The sequence below is a fragment of the Lutra lutra genome, chromosome 4 (assembly GCF_902655055.1).
Source record: "Lutra lutra chromosome 4, mLutLut1.2, whole genome shotgun sequence".
Taxonomy (NCBI): domain Eukaryota; kingdom Metazoa; phylum Chordata; class Mammalia; order Carnivora; family Mustelidae; genus Lutra; species Lutra lutra.
Window position 1 is genome coordinate 74,742,767 of NC_062281.1, and position 24,477 is coordinate 74,767,243.

The 24,477-nt window shown below is 38.4% G+C and overlaps 1 protein-coding gene across 1 annotated transcript in view; it reads left to right on the top strand.

Annotated features, from left to right (window-relative positions):
* The window catches only part of TOX (thymocyte selection associated high mobility group box), a 303,536-nt gene that overhangs the window by 250,358 nt on the left and 28,701 nt on the right, over window positions 1-24,477 (top strand). Inside the window, 2 exon segments of the mRNA XM_047727143.1 lie at window positions 6,015-6,296; window positions 19,453-19,683. Coding sequence (XP_047583099.1) covers window positions 6,015-6,296; window positions 19,453-19,683 — 513 coding nt within the window.

Below are 24,477 nucleotides of genomic sequence, written 5' to 3' on the forward strand. Positions count from 1 at the left end.
CCCAGGACCCTGGGATCATGACCTGAGCCGAAGGCAGAGGCTTTAACCCACTGAGCCACCCAGGCGCCCTGGTTTCTTAACTGATCTTAATCAAGCTTGTTCTTTCCATGAATGGAAAGAGGTTTTGAAGGAATGCAATGGAAATCTTCACTTCATCATCATAATCTTCCCCCATGACTTTCATTGACATTTTTTAGCTCCTACGATTACTAAACAATATCAGGAAACAGATCTGATGTTAAAATAAAAAAGCAAAATCTAGCACCCATTTCTGATGGAGTCAGTTTCTCCAGTGAAATGATGCTTATTAAGTAAGAGCCAACAACACCAAGGACTTTTAGCCAAGAAAAAAATGAAGTTCATTGGGTTTGAAATAAACAAAACAAGAAATAAACACATTTGAAAGTAACTTTGAGACCCTTGAGTCCCAAGAATCAGGCAAATGTAGCACCCAAAAGATCAAGGATTTACAATCCTGTTTACAGGAATCTTCATCGTACCTGGCCTAAACATCCCTTCATAGTAACTCAAGAAATCTATGAAGTACTGATGATATGCCATGATCAGTGCTAGATACTAGGGCTACCCTGGCAAATGAAACAGATTCTATCCTAGCCTTTTTGAATTTATAATCTATTAGGGTATATCAGTCAAGATTGGGTTTAACTGGGGTGTCTTGGTGTCTTGGTGGCTCAGCTGGTTAGGCAACTGCCTTCGGCTCAGATCATGATCCTGGAGTCCTGGGATCGAGTCCCACATCGGGCTCCCAGCTCCAGGAGGAGTCTGTTTCTCCCCTCTCCCTTCTCCTCTCATGCTCTCACTCTCTCTCTCTCAAATAAATAAAATCTTAAAAAAAAAAAAAAAGAAAGATTGGGTTTAATGACATATAAAAGAATACTCAAAATGACAGTGACTCTAAAAAAGATAGACACTTTCTTTTCATGTTAAACACTCCCACAATAAGTAGATTCCCAGGGTCTGGAAGCTTCATAATAATCATACACTCAAGCACCTTTTTCCTTGTGCCTTCAGTGTCCTAAAGGTAATGCTTCTGGGCTCAAGGCATTTCCCCCCTACCCGAGCTACCCACATATTTGCCAACAGGAAAGAACGATGGATGAGCCTTTCCCTTTAAGGGGATTTCTTGGAAGTACCACACAACACTTTCACTTACATTTGAGTAGCCAAAACATGGTCATGTGGCCTGTATGGAGCTGCAGAGGAATGCTCTACGGTGGCTAGCCTCTTGGCTAGACAACTAAATACTGGAAGCCTGTCCCTCAAGACAAAAGTATAGAGTGTCAGAGGGTACGGCCTGAGGTTTCTGCCACAAGGGAGAAAGACATTATTCAATTTTTCTTTTCATCTTGTGACTAATGTTAGATGAAGTTTCACTGAAAAAAAGAAAACTCATCAAACTGGTTAGTGGGTTTAAACTGGTAGTATTCATTTCTTCACTTATATACTGACTCAGTAAATATGTTTTTGAATACTTGGAATGCCTATTTAATTAAAAGAAATCTGAAGAGGGATTGAAAAATGCATTAGTCATATTAATGAAGATTACTGTCTAGAAGGTACAGACATATTAGACTAAGAAATTTACAAGTGGTGGCCATAAATTAAGTACAGACAAAATGCTTGGGTAGTTCAGAGTAAGAAGAGTCTGGAAGCTTTGTAGATGATATAACGTTTGAACTTGACTTTAAAATACGTTTAGGGTTTAGATATATGAATATGGTAATAGCATTATGGAATTGTGAAAAGGGTACAAATATGTAGAGCATATTTCATTTTAACTTTGATCTTTGTTGGTGGAGAGATCTGAGATCAGTTAAGCTCTTCCATCCTCAATGAACTTGTACAAAACAGCCATTTCTATAGGGCTGCCTCAAAGGGGAATAAGTCTCAATAGATAAAAGTACCAAACAAACCACAAATTACTGAGCAAAGTTTGTTTTTTTTTTTAACTCCTCTTAAAATTTTTCTGACAGCAAATGCTGAAAGAGCAACATGGCCAAAGACACTTTTTCAAAGGAAGGAGACATAGGCAAAGAGTAGCAATTAATTGGTTTTGGTTGAACAATAAAGGTATGAAGGACGTCCTAGGGAACAAGGTTTATCTGGAAACTTTCATGGCATGCTGAAGCATTTGGATTTAATTTGGTAGGGAGATATCACTGGGAAGGTTTTGAGCCTGTGGCTTATGAAGATTAATTCTGCATTACTCTTGAGGGTGAATGTGGAGAGATTCTTTATAGTTAAGTAGCCATTGCATGTGAAGAGGTAATGAAGGCTTGAAATACGTGAATGAGTGTGGAAATGAAAATAAGGGTCAACGGAAGAGTTTTTTCAGAGTAGATTCGGTGGAACTCACAAGGGTTTGGTAGGAAAGGGAAGAATTAAAAATTACTAGAACATTTTGAGTAGAGGTGACAGAGAGGATAAAGGTGTCATCAACAGAAATTGGACAAAACAGATTTGAGAAAGGAAACTTTGAGGTAGAAGAAAGATGACTCAAGCAGAATGTGAGGAAATAATTTAAGGGTGGAAATTTGTAGGAAGAAGAGAAGTCAAGGAAGGACTTGAGAAGAATCAAAGAGAAGAGCAGTTGTTATTAAGCACGACTTAAATGAATTATTCACAATAAGTTAAAAATTCTGGAAATTAACAGGAAATAATACTTGGGGAGTTGAAGTTTTATATTTGGCATTAAGACTGAAGTCAGTCAGTATCTTTCTAGAAGGAAACCGGTAATCAAAACATTTGCTTACCTTCATGAGCTAACTAATTAATCTTATTTTTCAGTAATGAAACTCCATCCAGTTTAGTTTTCCCCCACATTACACATTAGGCAGTGCTTAATACTGAACCGACTTCTATGAAAGCAAAGTAAAATGGAAGCAATCCTAATTTGGAGATGGGTGTTAATATCTGACTTTCGTAAGTGTATCCGAGTGCTGAAGCGATGACTGTGCTCTCCAAATTGGGCTTGTCACCCTCCACACAGGAAAATTATTCTTTGAGTATTGAAACTGCTGTCTGCCTCACTGAGTATCATGGTGATATGATATTTTTGAACTAACGATCAGTTTGTGGAGAAAGAGGTACCCTGTTGAGTACTTCATTGTCCTTAACCAAACTGATTTTTTAATACCACTTCAGTGATGCCCACTCTCTTCTACCAGTAAAACAAAGGTGAGAATACAAATTCTAGTACTCAGAGCACTAATTAACATGAAAAGAACAAGTAGGAAGATAACAAAATGGTGGAGTAACTAGGTGCTATAAAATGATATTATAGACTTTGAAGACCATTGATTGTAGTCATACATCTGAAAATTCTGTATGTAAGTCAATTTTAAAATCATCGTCAGCAAAATCATGTTGAAACCACAATATGTCTGAAAGAGTGAGAAGCAATGGGCTTTAAACAGATAGGTTATAAACTATCATGCTTTGTAACAGGATTTATATGAAGGAGAAATAAAATTATCAATTAGTGGGGCAACTGGATGGCTCAGTCAGTTAAGCATCTGCCTTCAGCTGAGGTCATGATCCAGGGCTTCTGGGATGGAGCCCTGTGTTGGGCTCCCTGCTCAGCAGGAAGTCTGCTTCTCCTTCTGCCCCTCCCCCTCATAAAGAAATAAATAGAAGTTGTGAATTAACTAAGTACTTTTGGAAAGATCATCTAGTTAAGGCAGGATTTTGCTAGTAAACATTTTAAATGGACAGGGTTATAAAAATGTGTCCTCCTCTGTAGGAGTGTTTGAACATGTACATGAGTGTGGTCTGTTTGGTGCCGGGTTGGGAGAGGGAATGGCCTTATAAAGTGCAGTGCCCATTACGAACATCCATGATTCTGTGCCCACAATAGGAGATTTGTTGCACATGCTGAGAGTCTAAGGAAAAACACAGCAAGACTTCAGGACATTAGAAAGTAGTGCATCTTCTGTGCACTTTGAAAAGTTCGCCCTGATTTTTATGACACCCTCTGTCAATGGCACAACTTTCCAGGTATCTGTTGAAGCTAATATTATTTCATAAGGAAGATCACATTATAGAAATTACATGAACACCTGAGAAGGGGGGAAAACTGTTTTAGTCAGTGTGAGTGGAAACCACATGAACAGATTACCTAAAATCAGTTTGGGTGGACAACATTTGATAAGGTGGTTTTTTGATAATCTTTAACTAAGAATCTCTCTACAGGATGTGTAAAATGTCAAATCAGCTGCTAATATAGTAGGAAGCATCAAAGCGTGGAATTGAGAAATATAGGTTTCAACTCCCACTCTGTGGTTTGGGAAAATCGTTTAACCTCTCCAGGCTTTATTCATTCATTCATTCATTCATAATTATTTCTATATTCCTCCAACAGACAAGCAACAGGCTTGTGCTTGCCCCTAGGGTTCCTCTTCTAGAGACTGAGAAGGGATCTCTAAACTCCCTTGCAGCTCTATTGTGTATCAGTGAACAGTAATAATTGCTTGATGAGGGACTTCATAGACAAGAGAACTACTTTTGGAGTATTGGAGGTATAGAGTTTGAATTATGGGGGAAAATGTTGATTTGCATCAGGACAGCAGCAGGAACAAAACCATGGAGTAGCCTAAGCCTTCACCAAGAAGAGTTAGTCTAGGATGATGCATAGAACGAAGTGAGAGGATGAAAAGGGAGCAAGAGCTAGACAGGTCTAAAGGATGATATTGACTAATCAGACCTCATGGTAGAGACAGTAAACCAAACACAGAGAACACAGGCAGACATCTCCTCCATCCCACCTTCAGTTTCAGATAGATCTAACTAGGTTGGTAAAATGACTAGGCAGCATTGGTAAAAAATGATTTTATTACCAAAAGAAAAAAGAGCCTATGACTAAGTAACTTAATTGACCTTTATAGTATTTCTATGTCGTGGGAACATTTGCAGACAAGCAGTTATGGGGCATTCTGACACCATGTGAGATTTTTTTTCATTGAAACAGAGAAAAATAACATTATTAAATTTTTTCAGTTCTGGAACAGAACTAACCATACATCTCTTCACTGCCCTTCTTCCACCCTCCCAATTTTTTTTTCTTTTTTCTTTCTTGTTCTATAATCCTCTACCTGCATGAACTCCCCAACACCCCTCAGAATGAAAGAACTAAGCCACTTCTACAAGCACCACAAAATACTCATTAGTTTAAGTTTGCAAATGCCAGAGAAACATTAAGTGAAATCCACCATACTCCTCTTATACAACACATTTGACCTCTAGATACGTTAAGAGCTTCATCCTCCAATGCTTTTAATTCTAATCCTTGCAGAGACAAAATTCATTGCTTGAATTACAAGAGTGAGTCTCATTAAGGCTAAAAAGCAGTGACCCAGATAGCATAATGGATTAATATGGTGACCTTGCAACTTCGGAGCTTTACTTTCAAATTTGACGGTGCAGTCAAATCATTTCAATAGTCAATTAATCAATTGGTTAATACCGGCCTGTAGTGTTCTGAGTCTGGAAGTCAGTAGATCATTTTAGCCAATACTAGCCTACATAGAATTAAACTAAGAATCATAATACATTTAACTCACAAAAGCTTTCTTAAGTGATCAGTATGAAAGAAACAGGGTTTCGTGAATTGCTATAATGCTGTAATCACTAATAATTATATAATTTTGACACTCTTAATAAGCATCAGTGTTTTGAAACTTATGCCATAAATATTGAATAATGATATATGTTTGCATTCCATTCATAAAGAAAGACTGTAAATAGAATTAGTCGTATATTGAGAAATTAAATATGATGTTGAATGAATTCTCACTATTCTATTCTTTTAGTAACAGAGCCTTTAGAGTGATCTATACCATTATGATTATTCTATTTTAGGGAGAGGTTGGGAGTTGAGGTAGAAATAGGGATAGCTCAGCAGGACATGTTACAGAATTTTCAAAGCCTAAGAAATTAAAAAATTTTTTTCCAGAAATATGTTTGTGAAAAACTATTCCTGTTTTTATTTTTGGTAGATGCAAGATATTCGGAATCCAGAAGGAACTCAATATGGCTCCCATTCCCAGATGGCAGCCATGAGACCAAGGGGCCAGCCTGCTGACATCAGGCAGCAGCCAGGAATGATGCAGCACGGCCAGCTGACCACCATCAACCAGTCACAGCTAAGTGCTCAGCTTGGCTTGAATATGGGAGGAAGCAGTGTCCCCCACAACTCGCCATCTCCACCCGGAAGCAAGTCCGCAACTCCTTCCCCATCTAGTTCAGTGCATGAAGATGAAGGCGATGATACTGCTAAGGTATGACTAGGTCATTTTGGGGACCTATAGGAAATGCTTGTTGTCTGAAAGGCGTGTTCTTTAACACCTTCCTTGATCAGCGAGAGGTGCAAGTTTACAGCATCCAAATGAGAAACATTGGTGGGGGACATACTTTTTTAATGAAGCGTGAGGTTACAAACTGAATAGATTAAATCACTTGTTTTTCCAATTACATTTTTAAATCCCTAGTAAATCCTTTAAATTTAGATGTATTAAGCATGAAAGTAGATGTCACCCACAAAATGTAGGGTCTGCATTGTGAGTAGGGAGAATAAGTCTCATAGGACTCAACATCCAAAATTAAGCTTAATTCACCACTCATTCAAAGAAAATCTACTTCAGTTGAACAATTTTATTTAAAAAGGCACCTCTCCGGGATACAGTGGTGGCTGTGTGTGTGTATGTGTGTGTGTGATAGAGAGAGAGAGAGAGATGGTCAGATGAAACTTTTGAGATCATCCAACCCAGCCATTTCATACTGAGCATGAAGAAGGTAAGGACCAGGGATATTCTATGACTCCCTCCCTTAAGCAAAAGCCTGGGTGTTTTCCTTGCTTACTTTTTGTTGACCCCTTGCCAACATGGCTGGCTGGCTGTCTCCGTGTCACATTAAGTTACCTGTATGGGAAGATGGGCCTTAAGTGTCCTTAGATTGGAAAATTAGCTATAGAAGATTTTAGTTCTTTACAATATCCCAGGCAGCTTTTTTAAATGACTGCACAAAAGCCAAGTGGATTTTCCCTCAAAAACAACAAAATAATCTTTTCATTGCCTTGGTTGTCAGTCAAGCATCTTCCAAATTTGTCCCCATAAGAAAGGACTCTTGTGCCCATTTACCAAGAGAAACACTCATAGCTACTTGAGTATTTCCTATTCCTCCCCTTTATTCCTTTAATCTTACTAATGACCTGTCTTTTGTGTCAGCCCTTTGTTTTCTTTTGACTTTTGCAAGAATTTTGTTTTGGGGACATTACTCTGTCAACCTGCTACCAAAAGCAACATAGGGGGAATCTGACCTATATGATTAACTTTTCAATAGCGCCACTACTTTTTTTTTTTAAAGATACAGATAAATAGTGACTTGGATTTCTTGAGCCTGATGACAAGAACAAGGCTGCTGCATTGACTGTATTTTATTATTTTCAGTATTCTTAATGCTCTGGCATTTGGGACCTTGATCCTAAAAAAACTACTCCTTCCAGCGCTAGCTAATTCCAAGAGAGAGAATATGACTCCCCTGTGATCTCAGTTTTGATAAACCAACCAGTCCAGAGCCCATACCCTGTCATCTCCTTCATCAAACTCAATATTTTCTCATTGCCCTAAGTCACCCCAGGACCCGGTACCAGACAACTGGGAACCACCTCTGTAGCCCATGGTCCACTGAAATTGTTCAAACTGTGGCCAATCCTTAACTTATACAGCATACCTACCCCATGTCCCACATTCCTTCCCACCAAAAAATCCAGTAAAGGATCTGGGGTTGCTTTCATGCTCTGCCCTCTCTTTCTATGTCTGCCTCCTAAGCCATCCTGAATGCTAGGCTGTGCCCTCCATTTCTAGGTATATAAGTAATATATAATAATAAGTAATATAAACTTCCTTCCTGACAGTCATTTCTTTATTGCTATCTTAATCACCCCTGATTAGAACAAATCCTGACTACCTTTTAGAAGAGCTCCTCAACCTCATCGACCATGCTGGTCCTCTCTGCCTTTGCAAGCTCTTCCCTGTTGGTCAGTGACCCATGAAGTAAGGCAAAAAGGCAGGAGAATAATTGATATTATATATATAATTTATTGGGCTAGTGACAGCCTGACCTTTAGCTGATCATTTAGAGGGTAAGATAATCTTCTTAAGAAAATGTGTATTATTCTAAATGGAATGTAACAGTCGATGAGTACCAGCACCTAAATGTGAACACCAAGAATTTGTTTGTGGCCAGTGATTTTGATATTGGGTTATGTATGGATAACTCAGGTTAATGTCCCAAACATAAATTGTATGTACTCTACTGCAAGGGAAAAAATTCATGTTCTGCCTACATTAAAGATCAATTTGTGCATCTGGATTATATCTTTATCAGTATTCATTGCTGACATTTCAGGAAATTAATGCAAAATTAACATCTTCTGACAGTAAATTCTGTGTAGGATTGTCTTACTTAGAATAGCATTTTCCACACTCTTCAACTTATATGACGAGAAGACTGAGTAGAAACCAGAAATTCACATAATTAACATTCACAGATTCTGCCATTTCCTCTTGCCTCATAAGGTCCATATCTTGTAATTTTGCTGAAGCATGAATTTGTATGTTAGAAAGTTCCAGGCTGGTGTGAAACTTTGCCGCTCTGTATCCCATCCAATCACTCAACATCCACATCATAAAATAATTTATAGCTCATCATTAATGATTATGCAAGCACTGTAGAGTAGAACTTATATTCTATAGTGTTATATTCTTGAATTGGCCATGTGTGAAGGCCAAGGGATGGATTTCTCAAGAATGCCCTCGTTAAAATGGATTTTTATCTATATAGACATTCTCAAGTTCAAGTTCATACTTAGTGTAAGTGTATTTTCCATCTCCAGAAAATCTACCTTCGCACTCCAGCTCTGCACACTGTTCTTCACCCTCTCTCCACTCCAAACTGGATTACCCATTTATTCAACTTATATTTATTAAATGGGAAAAAAAAAACCTTGATGAAAATGCCCAAGCATTCTTCATCACAGTAAAAGATTAAGCTGGAATTTTCCCCTTTATATGTGAGCAAGATTTATGTGGAATGTTGTACTACCACAGCTCCAGTTAAATGTGAAAGAGCATTAAGTCAAAAAGATCGCTTAAATCATTTCTAACAAGCGAACCAAAAAAGAATATTTAGTCTCATACCAAGAAAAAAAAAAAAAAGCTTTTAAAACTTCCCTCTTCACACTTTGAGCTCTTATAAGCAATTACATATTAAATCCAGTTTATCTAATTGAACAATTAAAAGAAGTAAGTTTGTTTTGACAGGGAGAAATAGTGTAAATATATCAGTAAAATAAATTATCACCTTATAAACGCTTTCCATGGTTCTCATTGCTACAGAGCTGTGTTGACAGCCTAAAGTCATAAACTAGACATACAGTAAAACATCAAAGAAATATAAACTTGGGTAGCTTGTGGTTCTAAGCCTGTAATCCAGGACTTGTAATACAAGAGACACTGTAAGACACTCAAAGTATTTGGCATTAGAAGTATATTTTTAGCACAGCGTTCCCTTTCGGGAAATTACAGGCTAAGAATCACAGTGTATCTTTTCCTTCCTTTTACTCTCAATTTTTCTGCTTCAAGTATCCTTAAGTTTTATATAGGTCCCTTGTAAATGGCATATAGTCAGACAATCTTTACTTTAAATGAAACCGGCTTTATTTATATTCATCTAATTACTAAAATATTTAGGTTTATTTCTCCATTTAAGTCTGTTTCTTTTTATTTGTCCCACATGTTCTCTGTTTCTTTTTCTCTTTACCTTCTCTTTTTTCTATCTTCTTTAAGATTGTTCTTGTTTTTCTCATTCTATAATTTTCCATGGTAAGCTTGGAAATTTTATCCTTTCTCCTTATTTTAGTAGCTACCTCTGATGCACAAATGTGTAAAATTCTAACACTGATCGATATCGTCACTCTTCCTACATTATTTAATTCCCAACACCTCCCTTCCAATTTGTACTGGAATAATTATTATTGTCATTTTAATCATAATTTAATTAAATGATGTAATGTAATAAACCCCATGAAACATGATTTTGATTATTTTTACAACCTTTTTTTCCTGGTAGATTTTTTTTTTAATATTTAGTATTTTCTTCCATATGACATCATTTTCCCCTATGCCTTTAAATTTTTCTTGCATGAGGATTTATTGGGAACATAATTGCCTTAAAAAGTACCCTTACTGTGTATGGAATCTTAGACTGATACTGATTCTCTTGTATCCTAGTGAAGATATTCTATTACTTTATGACATCCTGATTTTCAGTATTTCTTTTGGGAATTCTACTGCCTCACTGTCTTTTCTTTGAAAGTAATCTGCCTTTAATCTCTGAATATTTTAAGATCTTCTCTTGCCTTTGTTATCCTGCAGCTTCCTTGTGATGTGTGTGAGTCTTTAAATTTATTGTGAATTTAGGATTTCTATTCTATATCAGTCGCAGGAAATTTTCAGCCATTCCAGTTTTCAGATATTGACTCTACTCCATGTTTGCTCCCTTGTCACTCTGTAATTCTGATAAGACACGGGCTAGACTTTCTTTCATATTTTCTTGCCCCTTTGTATTATATTCTAATTGACTTATTTATGTTAGCTTTTCACTTCATAATTCTCTTTTCAGCTAGATGTGATCAGAAATTAAAGCTGATCTCGTGAGGTTTTCATTGCAATTATTTTATATTTCTAGTTTTATTTGGCTCTTTCTCAAACCTGTTGGGTTGCCTTTTGAGTTGCTTGTTCTTTCTCCATGTATCTTATCCTTTTGTTCCTTTGGCAGTTTGCTAATTCCAACACATTAAGTCTTTTGAGGTCTGTTTCTATCATCTGTAGTTGCTGCTGGTGCTTGGTTTTGATGTCATATTCCATTTTGATTTTTGTCTTTTAGCATAAGAGCTGATGCTCATTAGAACTTTATGAGGATTCTATCAGATATGGTCCAAGGGAGAGATTCTTCTAAGGATGATTTGCATTTGCTTCTACCAAGCATCTTGGACCATTACAATCTAGAACCCCTCCTGGCTTGACATTTTTCAGGTCACCCAAGTACTATATATTCAAGGTATCAATCCTTAACTAATGCTGGTTTCTGTTGGTGAATTACCACAAAAGATAATTTCCACTCGGGACTCAGTACTTTTCTTGCAGGTTCTGAGAGGGTGCTTAAAGGGGAAGTCGTTCTATCCCAGCATGGCACTGAGAACCTAATTCTTTTCTGTCCTGACTTTGATAGGAACCCTCCTGTTAAACACACCGCTTTTGGTCAGCCATGAGCTTTGTCTTCTCTCTACTGTGCCTTTGACTCAATTTTACCAGGCTCAGCAACTGTCTTCAAGATGAAAGCCGCCTTCAGTATTCTTTCTGCTTACTCCTTTGAGTTCCTGCTTTCACTTACTTTTTGCTTTTAAGAGTTTCTTACTAATCTGCTAGTTCACCAACGCATGTTTTTCACCATGCTGGACAGAAAGAAGTGTTGTTTCTGTTTTTGTTTTGTTTTCTCAAAGCAAATAGGATAAGTCACTAGAGAAACAATTAAATAACCTTTTTAAAAAGTGCTTTTTATTTACCACTGTTCTGAAGGCAAGATTCCTGAATAAACTAAAAATGATAAGCAAACAGGTTTCTACAAACACAAAGTGAAATCAAGCAAATGTCAAATCACATTATCTAGCAATTGGACAGCAAATTGGTACTGCAAAGTCTGGGATTTTTCCACCCTGAGCTGTGTTTATTATGCGATTGTTCAACACTTCACATGATATAATAGAATACGTACGATACTTTTAAAGAATTTCTTAGACCCCAGCCATTGAAAAATACACACTCCTCGTTTATCGTATCCCATTGGTTAAGGCTGAGCCTAATGAACTAGTTCTAGGGGAAAATCATAAAATTCAGTCAAACAGCCAGTTAGTACCTGATTCTAAATAGTTGTTCCTAAAATCCATCTAGTAATTAAATTATACTAGGGGAAAGTATTTTCAAGGCATATATGTTCTTAGATAATTCATGCCCTGGATAATTGAGCACACTTCATTAATTCATGAATAAAATAAAATGAAGTTAAACATTAGCACCCTTTGCCAGCCTTCTTGTGCATTCCCCTCGATCCAGAAGAATAAGAAGTGAACATATTGCCCTACTCAGGCAAATTTGGAAAAGACCAAGTGAATTCAACAAAACTGATAAGTACAACTGAGAGTTATATGTGATTACAATCAACTCTGTCCCTCACTTTAAAGTAATTCTTCTGGACAGTAGCCTAAAAATCTTAGTCTTATATAAGGCCACTGAGTATCTTGGCCAAACTCATCCTAGAACAATACTCAGCTATGTTTGGCAGAATCAAGGATCCTTAAAAATGAATTTGCTTTATAAACTGTGATACAGATTCACACTTGTGAATCATTTCGAAAGTAAGGCATTTCATAAACGTTTTTTTATAATTGATGTTTTGAGTCACTGAATGTACTGTTATTATTAATGATAATAATAAACCTGATTGCAAAATGAAAGAAGTATTACAGCCTTGCTGATTTCACAGTAACTAGATGACTTACTTTCCATGCTTATTTGAATTTATTCTCATAAGGGGATTTTAGACGGCATTGTGTAGAAAGGAAAGAGAGAATGTATTTAAGTAGAGCGAAAATTTTTCACTTACAGCAACAGCACCATCACAAAAAGTGCTATGATATGCCCTGTTTCTATGGCGAAGCTTTTATAATATTTACTTTATATGATAAGAGTTATAAGTGGAGTTCTGTGTTGTTTGTTCAGCCTATTATGCAGATGGTGCTTGATTAAAATCTATTTTAAACTACAGCGATTACTGCAGCGTCGTGTGCATTAAACAGCTCTCCCAGTTCCATTAAAGGCTTTGGAGACCACGGCAGTGTATGTTTAAATATGCTTATAGACGTTTCTAACTTCTCCAGGGACATTTCAATATCATGATTCTCTTTCCTTGAGAGTCTTAAACGCCTGTGCTCTGTATTCCTTAAGAAGTATTATCCAAGCAACAGCATTCCCGCACGCTTTTTTAAAGTGAAAAATTATTGTTTTCCTTGTGATAAATAAGTTAAATACATCACTATAATTAAGCAATATGATATGACAGGAGTGGATTACCAGAAGCCTAAGGTTACCTCTGGGATTTTAGAAATAAATCGATGTCTGCAAGTCAGTTGCACAAGGCGATGCTCTTTGTAAAGCTGATGGGAGAGTATATTTATTATGCATTTGTGTGTGTCTTAGTATTCATTAGTGTTTTAATTGAATGTGAAATAAATCATAGGTGATCAGGATGACAGGCGGGCCTCACCTAGCCATGTTCGTAGGTGTTAGGATTGTCCATACAACTTATATAATGTGTGTCAAAGGTCCTTTGTCTTGGAACTCTGCGCCTCGCCCAGTGCTGTGGGACACAGCAGGGGACATGTTTGGTGATCTACTGCCTGCGAGACCCCACCCCAAGGCTGGGAGAAAGGAAAAGATGAATGGTACCCGGTCCTTACTTTCAAGGTGCTCGTCATCATGGGGAGTTTCTATTTGGTGTTAGATGGTTTCTTTCTCTATTCTAAGACTATGATGTTGGGATCCAGTTGAACTCTCCAGGCTTAAAACCCTGGTGACTTCAGAAATTTTGCAGTCTAAAAAACGCCCAGTGCACAGTGATGTACTGTCCAATAGAGTCGCCGCTGGGCATGCATGACTGTGTACATTTAAATTTAACTAACTAAAATTGAATAAATAAAAAATGCACTTTATCAGGTGTGGCTCTATAGCTACATGTGGCTAATGGCTCCCCTTTCAGACAACACAGAGAATATTTCCATCTTTCCAGAAAATTCTGTGAGACAATGCTGCTCTAGACTCTAGAAGTCAAGGCCTCTTAGAAAGTGAGGATGTAGAATGATAAGCTTTCATCCATCTACATAGGAATTCAGGATCTTGACAATCCTCAAAATTAAGGTTCAGGACCTATTACAAATCCATTTTAGCTAATTTTCTACCACAATCATATCCATCACTGTGTCCATCCCATATAGCCAGTGGTCAGAAGAGCCAGGTATCTTTCAAAATGCAATCTTACTGGCATAAGTGCATCCAAATGATAACAACATTTTTTTCTCCAAGGAAGCTTTGAATATGAGCAATGATCACGTGTTTTTCAAAAGTGCAATGAAACTATCTCTACAGGCCTTACACATCGCCAGTTCATTACACAAAATCTAAAAATAACAGCTCGGGGTGCCTCAGTGGCTCTGTTGGTTAAGCGTCTGCCTTCCGATCAGGTCATGATCCCGGGGTCCTGGGATTGAGCCCCGCATCCGGGTCCCTGCTTAGCAGGGAGCCTGTTTCCCCCTCTTTCTCCACCTGCCGCTCTGCCTACTTGTGCTCTTTCTCTGTCAAATAAATAAATAAAATCCTATAAAATAAAGCAAAATAAAATAACAGCTCATTTCTGTACCCACAGAAACACAAGAAAAATGGAAAATAAAAAATAAGACCCCCCACACATCAGGAGGTTCGTGTGGTCGACACCCTTGAACTTCACATACCACTGCCCAGCGACTCGGATGCATTAGATGACAAACCGCAATAGGGGATTTTCATTCCACTCTATTGCAGCCTAAAAGCAAAGACAATGTGCACACCCAATAAGTTTTCATACAAAGAACACAGAGCAATATAATAAATGATTCCTTTCAAAGCACATTTTATTTTCTTAAAAAAATAGACATCTTTCATGCATTGTTTTTGGTTTTGCTCTTTCTTCTCTGTGAGCTGTGGTGAAAGGGCATTAGTTTAAATCATAGTTCCATGCCACAGGGACGGTTCTGTAAGTGGTCCGAATAGCATGATCCGAGAATATAGCTGTAGTGACCTCCTTTAATTATTGAGGGAAAGGCAGTGAATCTTGAGACATGAATATTTTGGGTATCTCCTTGAGTGGCAGATAACAGAGGTTAGCATGAGTATTTAAAAGAAAGGCATATCAGGGCACCTGGGTGGCTCAGTCCATTAAGCATCTGACTTCGGCTCAGGTCCTAATCCCAGGGTCCTGGGATCAAGCCCCAGGTCAAGCTCCCTGCAGAGCCTTTTCTTTCTCTCCCACTTGTGCTCTCTAGTTCTGTCTCTCCAATAAATAAAGTCTTTTTAAAAAATAAGAAATTAAAAAAAAAAAGGAAGGCATATAGATATACTCTTGCTTTGAGGCACAGTGAAGACAAAGCAGATGAAATGCTATGAGACTGGCTAGTAGACTGGTGTTGGAGGGGGGATGACTCTCCACCCTCATAGCATAGGGCTCTCAGCTACTCCGTCGGGTAGATAGGTGAAGCCCCCAAGTTACACCTCATAATGCATAAATGGCATCTCCTGAGCCTTGAAAATGGGAGGAAGAACTCATGAACTGCTTGCTTCTACTAAACAAAACATGGGGGGTTGAGCAAGACTACATCTGGCTAACCCTACAGGATAGGCCAGGGAAGAGGGAAAGCTTCCAGACAACAAAATGGATCGGTTGCTGAGAATTGTTTGGAGTTTCCAACAGGGTTGTCATACATTACTTCAACATGGTAATTTGTGGTTTTGATATACTCGACAGAACTTCTTACTGGGTCTCACAGGTCATCCTGCTTCCTTGGGTCATCTGTAGAGAGTAGGGCCATGTTATAAGATGCCAGAAGGCAGTTCTCCTTTCTATTGAAACACAGCATCACACATTCAGCAGATCTAAAATTTGCACCCTCCCATCCACATAACAATTTAAAAAGGAAAGCAGCATGAAGATCAGTGATCCAAAGACATTTCTGGAAGGCGGAGATGGGAAATTATTTACAAAATTTGGGGAAATCTTTTAAGAAGTACACTTACATTGCATCATGGGATACTTACTTCTGTGATTGACAGTTGATTATTTTCCAAAAAGATGTAATCTGCCATCATAGAGGTTTGGATATGTCAGCTGGCTAATTTCTTAATTGAAATTTAAAATAATTCCAGGTAAAAAAAATAATAATAATAAATAAAATAAAATATCAAAAAAATTAAATAAAATATCAAGGTAGTATTCCATATGGAGAAGCATTCATCTTCATACACTTTGTTCCCTATTTCCAAATATTTCCAATCCTTGATTCAATATGACCTCTAATGTCATATTCCCTCTGTTTTTAATATTATTCATTGTGGACTTTGTTGATTCTTTTCTATTTTTCTTTTTAATAAATATTTTATTCTTATGAATATAGGAATGGTCATATTTACAAAACTTGAATCTTATAAAAATGCAAAGAAGAAAATCATACAGACTCAGTCTATAGCCCAGAGACATTACTGTTAACATGTCAAATACTTTCAAAAAAGTTTTTAAATCTTCTGTTTTCTGTCTTACCACATATTTGCTTATTGTCTTAAAGTTCTCAAGGAAATTAGTTTGGTTTAATTTCCTATTACAGAAACCATTTATGCTTTGATTCATTTATTCTTTAAGGTACATTATTATTTTAGATTATAATTTTTATTACTATTATAACAAATGTTAAGCACTTACTATGTGTCAGGAACCGTGAGAAGTGCTAGTGAACAAAATCACCCGGGTACCTGCCTGCCCTAAAAATGCTTATGCTCTGGGGCAGGAGAAGATCTAACAGATAAATTATTATATAAATAATTACAAGTCTGATATGTGCTATCAAGGAGATACAAGTGAATCACACAAACTTGACTGAGTTTGAGATGCTTTAATAAGACTTGCAAATACAATTGTCAAATAGCAGTTGTTTCAATGTATTCAAAGTTCAGGGCAAAAATGAATTTGACAGTCATCCACCCACAAAAGATAATGGAAACCCTGTGTACCTATGAGATCACCTAAGTATAAACTCAAAAGAGAAGATGGTCTACAGCAAAAGACATCGGGAAGGCTACAATTGAATGGATGGTTGGAGGAGGATGAGCAAAGAGATGATTCTGGAAACAGAGAGGCCAGTGAGGTAGTAGTAAGAGCCAGAGACAGTGATGTCAGGGTGACCTTGGAAGAAAGAGCATTCACAGAGAGAAATCAAGTGAGGGGAAGATGGAAAAGTCCATTGAGGTTAGCAAAGTGGCCCTTGGGGATTTATTAGAGCTAAGTGATGGGGAAGGCATCCTGAGGCGAGTTGCAGAGACTGCCTATTGAAGGAGTTTAGTTGTGAAAGAGAGGAAGAAAGAAAGATATGCTAAGTGTAGCCAATAGGAGCAAAGAGAAAATTCACTTTTTTGTTTGCTTTGTCTCCTCAAGTATTTAAGTACCCATTATTTAAGTACCCTAGAGTTGAGGTGTGTCTGAGCCCAGGGTCTCTATTGCCATAGCATTATGCTTAATTAGTGATAAAGCCTGGGCATCTGATATTATTTAGGAAGTTTCCAGGTGATTCTAAAGGGCATCCATATTTGAGAGCCCCAGTTCTAGATCATACTTGTCCACATGTTTAGTTTAGCGCTAACACCAGTTTGCCCAGTAGCACTCAGTCCCAACTGCCAGACTTCTCACAGATTCACATGGGACCAGTGATTTCCCTCACCCCTCAGATCCATCCTGAGAAAGTTATCTTCTAATGTTAATCTCCCTTAGTTTGCCAGGTTCAAAGCATCCTGTCCCCATGGAGGGAGTTTGATCTCCTTGAGTAGACAATTTCAAAATGATATTCTTTTAATTATCTTTTTCACTAAAAACAAAGCCCAAGAATTCATGTAGCTTTTCCTCTGTCTCCTTGGTTCTTGGAGCATTTTTTTTTTTAAACCATGACTACATGACTTCACAAATTAATATTAAGGTCATTTCTTTCCATTCACTCAGTGGATGTTTTTAAGTTTCCACCATGTTGTATTTAACACTGGAATATCATTTTAAAGTTTTAAACAACAACAAATATATATCATCTCAGTAATCACAAAATGGCGCTGAACTGGTTTGCAAAGAAAATGGAGGCCCAGAGAAATTATATCATTTGCCCAAGATGACAGAGGTAAAGGATAGTAAAGGAGGGAATGAGTCTAAATCCTCTGGTGGCATAGCCACTGGTAATCCATTGCTGACAGCTGCTTTACACAAACTACCCTGTCTAGCAGTTTGCCCGATGAAATACGTATTGTTCGTATATATCTTTGCAGAGAGCAAAAAAGCAACAGCAGCAGAAAGTGAAGATGTAGTGATGTAGTACCTCACGTGATCATGTCAGGAAATCACACACATGCGCATTTATGCAGAAAGCAGCATGAAGAGAAGATCCACAGACTCAGCACTATCTGCTACTCAAGTAGAGTCACAGAATTATAGAGCTAGAGAGAAATCCTAGCCAAATCTCACATTTCTATACAGGTGAAGTGACATCACATATTAATTCGTTAATATCAAAGGTAATATTCAAATGCAGATGTTTTCATTCAGTGTGTCTTTTCCCACTTGCATCAAAATAGCCATTAAAAGCACCCAAATATCTGTCCTCGAGGACAATGGAGAAAATAGAGTCAATTTTTAAACTGAGTACAAAGTTTTTCTAGAAGTGTCTAGAATCTGGAGGCTCATTTCCAGAGATGTGCTTTCCAACATGGGGGCCGCTAGCCACTTATAACTATTTAAATTTCAAGCAGTTATAATGAGATAAAACTTTAAATTTTGCTCCTTATTTATTCTAGCCACATTTCCAATGCTCGTTAGTTACACGTGACAAGTGGCTACCATTTAGAATAATGCAGATTATAGAACTTTACCCTTGTGGCAGAAAGTTCCACTGGGCATCACAGATCTCCCTAGATTATGCCGGTCACAAAGCCATGAGCACTGCTAGATTTTCCCAACAGCATTGGGAAGGCCTTAAATGCATCAGCAAAAGCCATTCAACTTTGTTTTTGGACATGTCACCCACCATGGTTTGAAAATCATACTTGGGAAGGAGAAGATAAACTCCCCAGAATAAAACAAGTTAGATTGTTCACACAAAAGAGGGAATCTGCTGTTGTCACAGTTAGAATGCGTCTAACTGTGCTTCTGAGGGCTGTCATTCAGCAGCCCTTGTGAGAAAAGTGAAAAGTTGACAGACAAGGGATAATATTTAGTGGTATAATTATATTATAAAAAGAACCAATAATACTATGTTAAAGTTATGTAAATGAGGCTGAAAGAAGGATAAATATGAAAAGTACAGGAAATATGAAGTTAGTTTTGCCTGAAAAACAGCACGGACAAAACCATGTGCCCCTCGGGAATGTCTGGGTTCGTGTGTTGAGTGTGAGCGAGTATGTCTGTGTAAGCCTCAAAGGAGAGCAGTATGATACATTGCCAGATTTTCTCAGTTCCTCCGTAATTCTGATTTGATGTTTATTTCAGATCAACGGTGGAGAGAAGCGACCTGCCTCTGACATGGGGAAAAAGCCAAAAACCCCCAAAAAGAAGAAGAAGAAGGACCCCAACGAGCCCCAGAAGCCTGTGTCTGCCTATGCATTATTCTTTCGCGATACTCAGGCTGCCATCAAGGGCCAAAATCCAAATGCTACCTTTGGTGAAGTCTCTAAAATCGTGGCTTCCATGTGGGATGGCTTAGGAGAAGAACAAAAACAGGTAGGAAAGAATGCATAGTGGAGTGGGAGCCCACGTGCTTTAAGAATGCACATGCATTCTTTAAAAAATGGCTTTGGAGGACTTGGGGTGAATTTTTCAGATGCCAGAACTAAGGCTGAGCATGTGCCTATCAGAACCAGACTTCAGGAGACTTTCACATCATTTTATACTCCTTTATCGCTCCTTCATAAATAGCCTGTTGGTTTCCTTTGTTTCAACATTTATATACTGTAGTTACTTTTGGAAGGGCTTTGACATGTCCCAGCCAGGATGACATCATACCTTAATGTTGCCAATGTGATCGTAAAAACTAAAAAAAAAAAAAAAAAAAAAATAAGAATACTGAAAGTATTTTGAAAACTGTCCACACCTCTCTTTAGCACTTGCTATTTACCCTTTGGTCATCAAAACCCTCTTTGCTCTTTGCTGAAATGAACCTCAGATTTAAGGGGTTTCTACCCCTAGCCATTCCCTGAAGAACACCAGAGTATGTTATTCAAATCCACATATACCATAATTCTAGGCTGCGTTAAATGGGACCAGATGCCTGGTTATTTCTTTCTGGTGTGGATTGCCATGATATTTGAGGACCATGCTTAGGGGAGCCACATGGAACATCCTGCATCTCAACCATGGCAGAAAGAGCCCAGAAGGTCTTGAAGTGGATGGGAATCATGGAGAGAGAGCCAAGAGTTCAGTACATAGAGGTAGCCTTCAACAAAGATGCAATATTGATCCCATATTTCTAAACCCAGGACTACATTGCCATTGTTGCCATCTGGAATTTTCTTGTCCAAAAAAAAAAAAAAAAAAAAGACAAGTATCATCATTATGTTACAGTCATTGAAACAATTATCTAGACACAGCTATAATTACTGCAGGATACCAAATGGTAGTAATGACCTATTAGTCTCATGGCTGATTCTTGATAGAGACCTCTACCCTTCTTTATCAGATCCAGGGAAGTAGGTAAGAAACAAAATATCAAAGCTATATATATCTAGAAGTACCTATATATTGTGAATATCAATCAACATCTAAATGTATACAGTTTCTTCCTCTTTCAAGAACACTTTCCCAGGGGCGCCTGAGTGGCTCAGCCTCTGCCTTTGGCTCAGGTCGTGATCCCAGGGTCCTGGGATCGAGCCCTGCATCAGGCTCTCTGTTCAGCAGAGCCTGCTTCCTCCTCTCTCTCTCTGCCTGCCTCTCTGCCTACTTGTGATCTCTGTCTGTCAAAAAAAAAAAAAAAAAAAGAACACTTTCCCATAATTTCTCTCATTTGGTCTACTGAATACTCATGGATACTTTCATCTAAATTTTGTAGATTATGAAATAGAGCCAGATAGTCAACTTTATTCATGTAGTCATTCAACAAGTGTTTGTTGAGCATTTTCTATGTATCCCAGGCACTGTTGTAGACACTACAACAGTGTGGAGATCTAGCAGAGAACAAAAACAGACTCCTTCGCTCTGTCGAATGGTTTGTCTAAGATTACTTGGGCTGCTACACAGAATTACTATGACTGGAACTTAGAACGCTGCAAGACCAGTTATGGTGGAAATGGTAGAACCAGTTGCAAAGGAACATAGAACCCAACCCCCCACCCCAGTTCTCCCCAAGGCTGCTTCTCTGTAAGCCAAAGCTATCTTTGACAGTCTGAAATCTCTACACATTTTCTTACATCCCTTTTAAGAGTGCCAGCCCAGAGATGGTTTCTTAGGAAGGCACAGGGCTACCATGTGGAGCTCCATGTTGCAAGAGTCATCCTCCAGGACAGAAAATACATCACTGAAACATTCTCTGTGCACTCAATGAAAACATCCATCTCCCTAGTAACAGGGTAGTTGACATTGTGTTTTGTGATTCTATTGAAAACCCAATACAGTTGTTTGGGGATTTTAGAGCTGATTTCTATCCTACCACAGATCAATTTGCTGTCACACTCCCAAAAGTAAGATGTGGTTCCCAGTTGAAGCTGGACATAACGGTGGGATTCTATAGTGCCTTCACTTTTCCACTCAGCAGAGCATTGTTGAATGAGAAACTAACTGCATATGGACCAGGAATCCCAGCCCTATCCCTGCTCCAGATTTCATAACCATAAGGCCTCTCAGTTCCACCCCTGACGCCACACCCCATGACACATCCATACCCCTCTCTCTACTTTGATCATCCCAGTTATGCACCTGGCTTCAATACTATAAACTCTTTTGCTTGGTGAGATGAAATTTCCCAGAGGAGACGTTCAGAAAGTGATTTCTCTCCCTAGGGGTTATGCGCAACAAATCCCATTCTTCAGAGGACATACGTGATTCCCCTCTGAGGACTCAGCCCTCCCCTCTACCCAAGACTCAGCAGCTAAGCTGGGCGTGTTGTTCCAAGGCTCAAATGTGCTCTTTTAGCTTCTACTTTTCCGACAGTTTTCTTCCACAAAACATCAGTAGCCTGTGCTATCATTCATCTGACTCCTCTTCTCTATCTCCCTGACCCCAGATACCTTTTCCTAATTATTTCCCACATTCACTAGAAGAACTCGTGTGGTTTTAAGACCAGTGGTTTAAAAGGGGGAGGTGTACAAAGGCCTTCCTTAGCCCGGGATCGGTCCTTCACGTTACTGTCGTTAAAAGTCGGTGTCTACACCCATGTCTCCAGTGGAAAAGAATAATATTTATATGATGAAAATCGGGTAGTTCCTCAAGGCAGCAAATATAAAGCGGCAGGTTGTTCCTACTAATTCTATTATAATAAGGCCGTTTATTTTTATTACAAGAGAGCAAACATTAAGATAATATTCTGCATTCTTTTAGCGTGACCATATAACATATTTACAGACCCAAAGAATATGAGATTCACTATTCTCAACTGTCATGCTAAAAAGGGAAATCACTCCCATTTTCTATTCTGCCTTTCAAAGTGGGCCCGACCCTTTCTAATGCAGAGAGGATCATAGTTACGATGTAACATTTAAGGATTTCTAATTGTATAGGCCTGAAGACAAACGTTTTTTCTCTTTCTCTTGTGCATTTTATTTCCAATTTAGTAACTCGTAATGAGTCTACCTTTAGGTTCTCCTTTAACGGAAATAGTCAGAGTTTGGGGGAAGAATTTGTTTTACAACGAAGGATGAATTCTGTAACAGTTGGCCTGTAGAGCTCACTGGATATTACAAAGCAGTTTTGTGATCAGAATCCAGGTGTTAAAAAGTTATGCCAAGATCGTTTGGGGGAAATACTTAATAAACATAACCATCTTTTCCTCTTACTAAAAAAATGATATTTTAAGAAATGAAACACCATTACCAAAGCGAGGTTATGGGAGCAAGGTGAGCTGCTCTAAAGTGGCTTGTCCCCATTTTATGTTTCTTTGATGTAGCAGGGGCTCAGCCGAGCCCATCGTTCCCTCTTACAAGATGATCTTGCTTACTAAAGGCAGTGAGGCCACAGAGTACGCAAACAAGTATGGTCCGTTACAGGCAGAGGATGCAAGCCCTTCCCGGGGACAAGCAGAGAGAGGATCAAATGAATGAAATCAGATACTGTGCTTACAAAAGGGAGCTTACCCCATCCGATGGGCCACAGCTCTGCTGCTCCATGGCAGTGTTTCTCCCACAGTCTGCAAGAATCACCAGCAAAGCGAACATGCCCATCTAGAATGCACATTTGGGCATCAAGAGAATTTTAGCAAAATATCCCAAAGTGTTAGGATGGTGTATTACCACCTGTTCTTTCCCTTTATGTTGACTCATTGTGCCAACATAATACAGTATCTCTATCTGGAACTTAAATTAATTGTATTTTACCCTCCTTTAATATTCAAATTTGGGAATACACCTCCTGCTATGTATTTTTAACCGAATGTTGCTAGAGCAGATTAGAGGCAGACCATTAAACTCCAAAATTTAGGCGTGTTACAAGAGCCCCACATGATGTCATGGGCATTGTGTAGGCAGCTGGCTCAGGCAGAAGCTAGGATTTCACGTGCCACGATTGTTCAAAAAATCCTGTTGTCATAATAACCCCCAATTATGAACAGCTACAAACATAAACACAAACCAGGGAAAATGGACGAAATTATTGATGATTTATTAGGGGCTCCGAAAATTACAATATTTAAGGAAAAACAGCCATTAGTGAGATTACAATTGAATGTTTTCTTGACAACCAGAGGGCACGTGACTAATAGAGCTGCTGTATGTTTATATCACATGCTTCCTCATTGTGGAGGATAGGCGGGAATGAGAAGCCACTGCAGAAGGGCAGAGCTTTATTTTCAGAATCCATGGTGAGGGAGCAACTGTACGTACTTGGGTTTCTGTGAAGAATCTCTCAAAGAGGAAAGATCAGAAGGAGGCTGAAAGAAGTGGTAAAAATCCTCCAGGAACACAAAACCTCCTTTAGGAGCCATTCCTTACCAAAGCCGCTGAACGAACTTCACCTATCAGAGATCCCCCCCATCCCCATTTTAATACTTTGGAAGATGGTGCTGAATCTCGAAGGGAAGGAGGATTGTGTTTGGGATTTCCAACCAGAGGTTTTAAATGCTAATGAATCGTAAGACAATGGAGAGCCCATTGCAGAAGCATACTAAGTCATTCAGAAGGCACCAGATGGAGAAAGGGAAATGAAACATAAGTATTGCTGTGATGTTGGTCTTTGCTCCTTATCTTTCACTGACTGGAACCTACAGAGAGTGGAAAATAATAACTTAACAATATCATGCTGTTCATATCATGTTCCTTGGAGTTTCAGCAACCCTCAGCATCTTTTTTTATGAGGTTTCAGCTAAATTTCTTG